The following is an 11,583-nucleotide window of genomic DNA, read 5'->3' on the forward strand; positions in this document are numbered from 1 at the left end:
TAACCCCCAACAAAAACTTTTTCAATTTTTTATAATTGGTCTATCAGGGAAGAAGCATTAACTGTGGTAATTTTTTATAATAATTTTATTATATTACCATTTAAAATTTTAATCACTTAATTCATTCCTTTTTACATAATTGAAATGTGTACATTTTGATTGGTTTCATTTTTTTATTTATTAAAATTTTATTTTCATTATATATATTCATTTACATCTATATTTTATTTGTAGGTTGAAGTAAATATAATCAATTGAGATAGAAATGTGGATAAAAATGGATAGCTTCTTTGACAATGCAGGTAATAATAAGGTGAAAATCCTTTAATGAGGATTAGACCATAATTTCAGCTGACTTAAAAATCATTCTATTTTTATTTGAGAAAATTAATTTTATATATTTGGAAGATTAAATATAAGTTGTTAATAGTACTTAAATAGGATTAATTCCTTCTAATAAAAGTACCATTTAAATTTCATGGCTTGAAGTGCAAATAATATTATTCCAACTCTCTAGTTTATTTTTTTAATAAAGTATTTATGTTTAGACATTTATTTTTAACACTTATTCAAATACGAAAATAAAGTATGCTCTTTTAATTAACTGTAAAATCTTTTCTGTGTGAGAGACGGAGTCATATCCATTTTTTTTCAAAATTCTGTAGATTCATTTTTTGTTATTGTCTAGTGTTAGGATTTAGAGAAAGAGAGATATAGTTTTTTTTGTCAACGTGAGCAAGATTTTCAATGGTTGTGTTTATAGATGATCTCAATGTAACAAAAATAATGTTGGTGTTTTATGTTTGTCCCCTAGACCAATAGAAGCATGAAAGTCTGCTCAAAGAATCATGCAAGTGAGGGACCAACAAAAGTCATCAAGTTGGAATGGAAGCCGACACTTCAGCAATTATAGGCTCGGATGAATTTAGGGAATTAGAATTTAGAGAAATAAATTATATCATTATATAATTAGTTGTTTTTAACATATAATGTAATGTAAATTATACTATTTTAAATCAACGTTGTTTGTAAAATGTAAATTCAAATACTATTTAATTTTAATGTTAAATAAAAATTATAGAATTTTTAACACAAAATGCTGATTGAGATATTAATTTAACAATGTTGACGCATGATATAATAGTGAATTCATTTCAATTCAACATTAAACTTTTCAAGTGTGATCTCAATTGGACCATCTTTTCCTCTTAACTCAAAAGAGACAATAAAAGTGAAGAAAATTTCATTTGATCGGTGCACAATTTTCTTCTGACTTCTTTTATAATTGGTGCACAATTATGATTTCTTTAAATTAATGAACCATTCAAATTAAAAATCAGTAGAATGAAATTATCAAATGTTGGCCTCTATTTTGAATCAGACTCTTACTGTGTAGGTGCCCAAAGTGGCAGGACCGGAATTACTATCTCAATTTAGACCAATCAATATTTGTACGGTCTTGTTTAAGGTGATCACCAAGACAAATGCAATGAAATTGAGTAGCTGGTTCGAGGATCCATTTGGGGGTCAACATCTGGTAACCGGAAACCAACTTTAGTTCGCTGGGATAAATTTTGTATGCCTTTAAAGAATGGTGGACTTGGGATGTGGAAAGTACGATACCACAAAAAGCTTGCATGATTAAAGTAGCCTTTAATGTCATTTCTAATTGATCGTTTCTCTGGAGGGCTTTGTCCAATATTTGGGGAGATGCAGTAGATGGTGTCTATTTGGTAATAGGAAATGGGAGAACAGTGAGTTTCTCCGGAACTCAAAGAACTTTTTCTGTGGGAGGAACTGATTGGAGTACTCTTTTTGCTATGGCCTGCTAGAAACTTTGGAAAAATAGAAATGTCTTGGTTTTTCAGTAGTGGCATTGTGGGAACAATGGAATTAAGGAATAAGTGCCTTTCATGGTCTCGGCTAACGCTTCCAACAACGCTAATTATGCGCGGGATAGAATTCTTCTTAAAATGCCTACATCTTTAATTTCGAGCGTACCATGTGTCCTTTCCTGTATTTTATAAGATACTAAGTATCTTTAAAGTATTTCCAATTTTACTATATTAATAATTTACATGATATAAAATTTGATATAATATATAATTTTCACATAACTTCATCATGACGAAACATACTTTATATTATATTTTAGTTATTATTTATACTATTATTTAAATTCATGACTAAAATGATATCTAATTAAATACTAATTTATTTAAGAAATGACTAAAAATTTTACTATTTATTCAAAGTAACAAATATTAATATAATAGTATTTTTATCTTTTTTTATAAAAATAATTATAAAATATTATCATGATGATGTTTCCAAAACATTAAGTTAATCAATCCAACCAATGCCTTTGATGATGTTAATTTATATAATTTTTTATAAATACAACTCTTTTTAATTACAACAAGAGTTTGTCACAATCCAATTTTTCATAATCACTAGTTTTTAATGTTACATGTGTTGCATGTAATTTTAATTATATTAATAATGATGATAAAAAATAATTGTTGAAATTTAACTTTATCTTCAAAATAAACTCATAAAATGTTTTCCACGTATACCAAACAAATTATAGATAGATTAAAAAAACGATTTTAAGAGTGCTTGCTTCACATAGTATGAATAACATACAACATGATTATAAAAAAAATATTATATTATATTATCTCATCATCAATTAAAATAATCTTTCATTTTTTTAATGCCATTCAATTTGAATAGGATTCACTATTTCCTATTCAAAGAACCATTGTTTTTATTTATATATATATAATATTCTCTTTATACATATAATTTTAATTTATTAATGCTAACAATATCCAATTTTTTTTTGTCGATGATTTTACTTACATGCTATTTAATCAATTATTCGATGTTATTTACAAAGCTAAACTTAAATTTTTAATTTATGTGTAACTCTAATATTAATTAAGAGATAATTAAGTTGCATAGAATTATATTCACGTAATAACTTTATTTAACATCAATAAAATTAGCATAACGTTTAAATGTGAACTTAGTAATTAGATGAAAAATAAAGGATATTCTCATCAATTCAAAAGTTTTCTCAAACTCGTGCTTTTATGTATATTATATTATATAGATTGGGTAACGATACCCTTACAGTCCGTATGTTCCAATAGGACTTATGACCAAATCCAAGCCACTATTTTTTAGGGTAAATTACATCATTAGTCACTAAATTATGGGTAAATTATCATTTTTTTTACTTAACTATAAAAAGCTACAATTTGGTCTATAAACTTTTTGAAATTGTTTTTCTTGTCATTTGACTGTTAAATGGCACTTTCTAGTTGGTAAAATAACACGTTAGTCCTCAGTTTTTATATTTTGTAAACTTGACCATGATTCTATATAAAATTATAAAAAAAATTAAAACTATTTAAAAAATAGAAAATTCTATATGAAAATTATGGAAAAATAAAATCTCGAAAATGTGGTTTTTCAAGAACTAATATATATGGAAAATATATAAATTTATTCTTCAATAGAATCCTATAAAAAATTAAAAATAGAACAAAACAAAACAATGGTAGATCATTACACGCTTCCTCAATGTTTCTCAAAACTAAATTAGTAATATTTTTAAGTCAAGTTTCATACCTTTAAAGAAGATCTAGAACTGATATTACAAAGACTTTTGAAATTGACTTTAATGTTATTTTTTAGAAAATAAAATACAAAATATACCACGAAATTTTCTTTTTCAGACTCGATTCAAATTTTTAAGTCATTTGAATTATATTTTTGAAATCCAAACTGTGAAAACAAATTATTTTTTGAAAATTTCTTTTCTATGATTTCCAAAACTTTAAGTTAACCAATTCAACTAATGCCTTATTTGATGCTATTTATATAATTTTTTATAAATATAACTTTTTATAAGCACCATGAGAGTATATCACATTCCATTTAATTTGAATATGATTCAATATTTCCTCTTTATATATGTAGTCAACCAATTTAGCATGGGCCCATTTAATTTATTTGCAAATAAATAAACCCAAATAAATGAATAAGGTCCAAGACTAAAAAAGGTCCATTTACAATTTTCAAAATACAAAAATAAGCCATGTCCTAAAACCCAACTCTAATAAATCCATATCCTAGCCTAAACCCAAAAGAACCCAAAAGAAGGAGAATTTCAGCAGCAGCTCCTGGAATATACTGGAAGAATACCAGAGGGATGGTTTTCCACGCGAGATCCCCGGATCATCTTCTCCGTACAACTGAGACTGCAAAAGAAGACACTAGAAGGAGTTAATAACAGATTTCACAGCAAATGACAGTAGGAAAATAAGATTTTTTAGATTTTATTTATTTTGGAAATATGGCTATAAAAGCCAGTGATGTAATCCATAATTTTTTACGCACACAAAACAGATACTTACGCAAGCACACTATACGCAGAGAGAATACAAAAATTTTCGAAAAGAATTTCTTGAAGGGTGATTTTTCGGGTTTTTTTTAATTTGTTCCCTTATTTTTTTATTTCTTTTTTTCCTTGCAATTACCTTCATCATTCTGCATTTTAGAACAAAAAGAAGTCAAGTTTTACCTTGTGAATCGGCTTTAGACCTCTATTTCACTTCGTTGAGATCGAAGTTGGAAGGGAAATCTAAAAGTATTAGACCTCATGCCTCAAAATGACGCCAATGAAATCCCTAATATTTCTGAAATATTGAAATAAGGGTGAGGGTCAGATGTTGTTAAATATGTAGGTTCTCAACTTCGGTTTGATTTTTCTTGAGAAAAAAATATCAGATCTAAGAATTTTTTTTTTAAAAAAAAAGGAAAAATAAATTGACTTACCAGATTCCCTCGAGTGGAGCCTTCGATGGTGAGGTCTGGTTGTGGTTCATGCGTCAATAGCCACCAAATAAAATGGTGGTTCCATGGCTGTGAATATGAACCCTAATATTTTGATTTTGGGGGCTGTACATTTGAGTGGGATGAGTGGCTGCCTTTGGAGAAGAGAATGGGAAAAGGAAGGCTTAAATAGCCTATTAAACAAAACGGTACCGTGTAAGAAGGGTGAGGGGAGCCTTTTGTGCCTTAAATGGTCTATTTATGCAACAAATCCTTCCCTTTTCGAGAGCCCTCAATTTGCGCCCGATTCGCCTTCTTTATGTTTTAAAATTGGCCTGCTAGTTTGTGCGTTGTTTCAATTGGATCCGCGGTTCATTACTGCATTTTGAGCGCGGGATATTTTCAATACGAGCCCCCACATGTTTGTGCGCATGGCACATTGATCCAATTTTTATTTTATTTTGTTTGTAAATTGTTTCTCCTGTTTCAATTTTGCTTCAATTAAGCCTTATTTCTTTATTTTACTGCACATACATTTTTTTTACATGCTTAATCATTGATTGTGATATTTTGTATTATTTTGATAGCAGAATTTTGTAATCTTTTCTGTTTTTATTCTATTATTTTAATAATTGGTGTACTATTGTAATATAATTCATTTTAGTTTGTGTATGCTATTAGTTTCATGATATTTTGTAATTTCTCTTGGATTCATCCATAAATTTACATGTGTATTAAGTATATTTGGTATTTATGTTTAATCTACATATATTAAAGCCTTGTTGTTCTTATTATATATATAGCCTTCTAATAAATTTGTATTTAACTGTTATTTAGTTTTAGTAAACCTATAATATATAATAAAATTAAGTTGATTTTAAAATTCAATTTTTTTTTACTTCAACATTCAACTATTTCTAAAAATTTTTTGTATGTGTATCTCACAGTAAAATTAAGTTAATTTTATAATCCAAATTTTAATTCCATGTTATTTAAATATACAATTATTTCTAAAGTGTCTTCACATGTATAACACATATTAAATTATTTTTTACTATGATACATATTATTATTCTCATATATCTTCATATAAATATTTTTTTTTATGTGTAGAACCTACTTTAAAGATATTTATATGTACAATATATTTCTTTTGGGAACCATGTTTTTAATCATACCACTTATTTATTGTACACACTCTCATATTATCCTTATGCATTATTATATATATATATATTTTGTTACTTATATACTTATATGTTTACTTTGTTTCTTTCATACATTATTAATTTCATTTTTTTTACAAATAATTATATCCAATTTTTACTTGTATATACATGTTTCATAAATTTCTTTTGTACATAATTTTATATCATGTATTGTCATTCCTTCATCTTTAATACATTATTTAAATTATCATGAGAATTATCAATTTTTGAATGGATTTGTGTATTAAATATTTCATATATAATTTGATTTGAACTGTGTATTTTGTAATAACAATTTCAATGAACATGTATCCCAAGTTTTTATGCAAATAAACGTGTTTTTTGAGCAAATTTTCAATTTTCTGTTATTCAAAATTTTTGAAATAAGGTAATATCTAATATTTGGGGAATTCGGAAAATCGTGCTCAATCGTACTGGGTATGACTTTTCCGGTGAACCAAATATTTAGATAACCTTTTATAATTTTAATGCACGAATTTTTCAAAAGTCGAAGATCGATCGTACCTTAAAGGTATAAGGGATCATATCCAATCGTACTGGGTATGAAACTGCATGTCCTTGGAACGAGAGATTTTTGACCGCTAATTTGAGCTATTCAAACATTTTTAAGAAAAATCATACTTCGGAAAATCTTTTCCTTTAAATTTTTTACAAGGACAGAAGCAAATCAATTTGGTACCAGTTTTTGGGCGTAATGAGGGTGCTAACCCTTCCTCATGCGTAATCAACTTCCGAACCCATTTCTTTTTATTTTTTTACCTAAACCAAATTTATTTTTCATTGAATAAAGCGTTTTAATAGGTGGTCCAATCACACCTAAATTAAGAGATTGGTGGCGACTCCACATTTTCGTTTTCAAAAGTCGATCCCCATTGTTTTCAAAATAAAAAAAAGGGTTCCGACAATATATATATTATAATATTCTTTCTATAAATATAATTCTAACTTATTAATATTAACAATTTTAAATTTTTTTATCGATAATTTTTCATACATGCTTCTTAATCAAACTACTAGATATTATTTATAAAGCTAAACCTCAATTTTAATTGATATGAAACCCTAATATTAATGAAGTGACAATTAAGATACTTAAAATTTTATTCAAGTAATAACTTTATTTTACATCAATAAAATTAGCACAACTTTTAAATGTGAATTTAGCAATTTATGAAAATAAAAGATATTCTCGTCAGTTCAAAAAAATTCAAATTCTTGCTTTTATGTATATTATATTATATAAATTGGGTAATGGTACCTTCTCTCAATATGGCAAAATCTAAGCCACTTTTTTTTAGGGTAAACTAACCATTAGTCACTAAACTATGGGTATGTTTTCATTTTGGTCAATTTGGTTTCTAAATTTTTCTAAATTATTTTTCTTAGTCATTCAATTGTTAAGTGACACTTTTTTAGATGGTAAAATAAAAATTTTAGTCCCCAATTTTTATATTTTGTAAATTTGACCCTAGTTCATTATAAAATTATAAAAAAACTCAAAACTATTTAAACAATAGAAAATTCTATATGACAAATTATAGAAAAATAAAATCTCAAAAATGTTGTTTTTGAAGAACTAATATGTATGGAAAATATAGAAAATTATTATTCAATAGAATCCCATAAAAAATTAAAAATAGAACAAAACTAAAAAATGTTAGATCATTATATGTTTATTTAATGTTTCTCGAAACCAAATTAGTAATATTTTCAAGTTAAGTTTCATGCTCTGAAGAATCTCCAGAATTAATATTAAAAAGGCTTGTGAAATAGACTCTAATGCCATTTTAAAAAAAAATACAAAATATACCACAAAATTTTCTTTTTTAGACTCGATTCAAATTTTTAATTCATTTAAATTATTTTTTATAAATCCAAATTGTAAAAACAAATTACATTTTGAACTTTTCTTTTCTTAATATTTTTATTTTTTTCTATGTTTTTTTAAAGAACTGGTATTGGATATTTCTATAGAGATAATACAGAGAGAAATTTTTAAGGGTCTAAAAACAATTTTCCCTCATTTTCTGTCCCTTTATCTATTTTTGAAATTTTTATTTTAATTTTATTTTAATTTAAAATTTTACAGTTCTCTAATTTAAAAAAAAGAATTTCAATTTTTATTATTGTATATATAATCAGAGTAAAATTGAAAAAAAAAGTATAAAAATTGAGGACTAAAATTATTATTATACCAATTAAAAAAGTGTCACTTAATAGATGGGTGACAAATTTTTTTTTTTAAATTAAGTGATTAATGGAACTTTCTTAAGTTACGTGATCAACACAAAAACATACCCATAATTTAGTGACTAATGGAATAGAGATTAATTTTAATTTTATAAAAAGTACAAAGATTTGTGGCGAAAAAAGAACTCTTAAAAGTGTATAATTATTAGTTGTAATTAAAGTAGGCACCAATTGTCAAGTCTCACCTTCTTGGAGTCTTCCCGGAAAGAACATCCAACTCATCTATTGCCCCCGATTTATTGTTACCTACCGATGAAACTTGATTTATAAAAAAGTATGATGACTTGTGACACATTTTAACATGAAAAAGCTCTTAAAACTTTCTAAATTTTTAGTAGTAATTAAAGTAGGCACCAATTGTCAACTCTCACCTTCTTGGAGTCTCCCCGAAAACAACATCTAAAGCTCATCTATGGCCCCCGAATTTATTGTTACCGACTCCCTTTCATAGATATTATCATCAACATAGATTCATTTGGAAAAGTAAAAGGTGGGAAACGTATACACAAATTTCGTAGAAAAGTCGAGTGTTGTTCCTGTAAATTTCATCTGTTTTTCTCCTTTCTCATGCTCATATACTTATTGTTTCTACTTTGTTTCTGAGGTATTGAGCGACTGGTTTTGAACACTAGGTTGAGATATCGTTTCTTCTTATACATCCCCATGTTGTCGTTACCCTCAACCTCGGCGTCCATTTCTAAAAAGAAATATGATGTTTTCTTAAGTCTTAGAGGTGAAGATACTCGCAACAACTTCACAGATCATCTCTACAATGCTCTAAAGAGGCGTGGGATTGTCACCTTTAGAGATGATCCAAAGTTGGAGGCGGGCGAAGAGATCGCATCTGAACTCTTTAAAGCAATCCAGCAATCATGGTGCTCGATAATCATTTTTTCAAAAACCTATGCATTTTCAAGTTGGTGCTTGGAGGAGCTTGCTGAGATAGTTAAACAAAAAAAGGATAAAGAACATAAAGTATTTCCAATATTCTACAACGTGGATCCATCCGATTTAAGAAAACAGAAGGAAAAAGTAGAAGAAGCGTTTGCGAAACATGAAGAGAGATATAAGGAAGATAGAGAAAAGATCCAAAGGTGGGGAAATGCTTTGAGGGAAGTGACTGACATCAAGGGATGGCATTTAAAAAACAGGTCAATCTTTCTTCTCTATTTTCTAGTTTTACCGTCTAACAAAATTATATATATATATATATTATAATCCTATGTGTTTTGTGGAATCAGTTCTTAGGCCTGATAGACTATTTTTTCATTAAAAAATCGAGTCAACGTGAACTTTTTTTTAGTCATGTGATTACTGACTTAAAAACATGTCCATTAATAAAATTTTAAAATTAAATTAGAAGTATTTGATTTGTAAAATAAAAATTGAGCTTGTGAGTACAATTATATGCGAGATGTATTAGTACTCTCACAACGTCGAATAAAAAAAATCATTTAATTATATATTATCTTTAATTTTAAAATAATGAATTTACAATTAATATCTAAAAATAATTATTGCTATAAAATAATTTTATCATGTATGAAATGAATTTATTTTAAAAGGAAGGAAGAAATTTCATGATTAAAATTTTTTAAAAGAATCAGGTGGAGTAATCTTTTACGATATATAATTACTAAGTATCCCAACGGTAATTTCTTTGTCTTTCTATTGGCTCACTCTCTCGCTGGGTGTGTCTTGTTTTATTTCCTTTTCTTTTTAGCTATTGCCTTTCCTCTTTATTAGTAAATAATAATTCTAATTCTAATTAATAATAAAATTTAAAAACTATGAAATAATAATATTTAAAAAATAAAATAAAATTCCAACTCAATTTGAGATTCTCCCGAACAAAATATAATTACTACATATTTAATTGTAAAGTTTAATATTTCAACTAAAGAGAAAGTTGTGTATTTTGACGTCGTAACATATCTTGCTTTCTTATTCTTGCTTTTTGTTTGCTTACAAACTATATTAAAATGATATTTTCTTGTAGGCATGAATCAGAATTTATCGAAGATATTGCTAAGAAGATATCAGTGAAATTATATCAGACCTATACTGTTGTTCATGATGAGCTGATTGGAATTAATTTATGTTTGGAGGAGTTGTACTCGAAAATAGACATTGGGGAAGATGATGTTCGCATTATAGGAATCTGTGAAATGGGTGGCATCGGTAAGACGACTCTTGCAAGAATTGCTTATACTCAAATGTCACCTCATTTTGAAGGTAAAACCTTTCTTGCTGACGTTCGAGGAGTTTCAGATAAATGTGGACTTATTTCTTTACAGAAACAACTGAATGCTTCAACTTTTTTAATGTTCACGAAGGAAGTGCCATAATTAGCCATAGGTTGTCTCACAAAAAGGTTCTTATTGTTCTTGATGATGTTGATAATATACAACACTTGAAATGCTTGGTTGGAAAGCGTGATTGGTTTGGTTTAGGGAGTAGAATCATTGTAACGACAAGAGATGAACATTTGCTTCGATCTTACCGAGTTGATGATGTGTATAAGCCTACAACATTGAATCCTGATGATGCCCTTAGGCTTTTTAATTTGAAAGCTTTTGATAGTGATACAACGCTGAAAGATGATTTCATTGAGCTTTCTGAACATGTTCTACAGTATGCTAGTGGTCTCCCCTTAGCTCTTGAAGTTTTAGGTTCATTTTTGTGCGGTAGAGATGTAACTCAATGGAGAAGTGCAATCGAAAGACTTAAACAAAATTCTAACAAAGAAATTCTTGATAGACTTCGAATTAGCTTTGATGCATTGGAAGAATGCGAAAAGAACATATTTCTAGATATAGCATGCTTCTTCAATGGAGAGGAGAAAGACTTTATAATGAAAGTATTGGATGGTTGTGAGTCATTTAACAAAAATTACATACTAATTTTTTATAGAATTTTTAATCAACAAAAAAGCTTAGTCCAATTGATTTATATAGTAGTCTGTAAAAAAATTGATATTAAGGGCTCGTTTAACAATGCTTTTGAAAAGTGCTATGGAAAAGTGCTTTTGAGAAGTGTTTTTTAAAAGATTGGTTTAAAATTTGAGTGTTTAACATTGCAAACAAAAAATACTTTTGAGAAATAAAATGTCCATTTTAGACATATTTAAATTAGTTAATATTATTATATTTTAGTAAGAATATAAAAAAGTTATTATAATTTGTTGTTAATATTTTAATATATGAACTATAAATTTTAAATATTTTTAAGCAATAAATATTAATTATTTATAAAATTT

At 27.2% G+C, this 11,583-nt stretch overlaps 1 protein-coding gene and 1 long non-coding RNA gene across 2 annotated transcripts; one reads left to right on the top strand and one right to left on the bottom strand.

Annotated features, from left to right (window-relative positions):
• Positions 1-4,034: 4,034 nt before the first annotated feature.
• On the bottom strand, positions 4,035-5,032 carry LOC107963124 (uncharacterized). The gene is made up of 3 exons (XR_001701868.2): positions 4,849-5,032; positions 4,595-4,709; positions 4,035-4,271 (listed from the first exon to the last, which is right to left on the bottom strand). It is a non-coding gene; the product is annotated as an uncharacterized lncRNA (long non-coding RNA).
• A 3,591-nt stretch (positions 5,033-8,623) lies between these two features.
• LOC107963130 (disease resistance protein RPV1) lies at positions 8,624-10,942 on the top strand. The gene is made up of 2 exons (XM_016899715.2): positions 8,624-9,475; positions 10,324-10,942. Exons 1-2 carry the CDS (start codon positions 8,988-8,990, stop codon positions 10,670-10,672), a joined length of 837 nt encoding a protein of 278 aa, XP_016755204.1. The 5' UTR covers positions 8,624-8,987; the 3' UTR covers positions 10,673-10,942.
• Positions 10,943-11,583: the final 641 nt, after the last annotated feature.

The sequence above is a fragment of the Gossypium hirsutum genome, chromosome A11, assembly GCF_007990345.1.
Source record: "Gossypium hirsutum isolate 1008001.06 chromosome A11, Gossypium_hirsutum_v2.1, whole genome shotgun sequence".
NCBI lineage: Eukaryota > Viridiplantae > Streptophyta > Magnoliopsida > Malvales > Malvaceae > Gossypium > Gossypium hirsutum.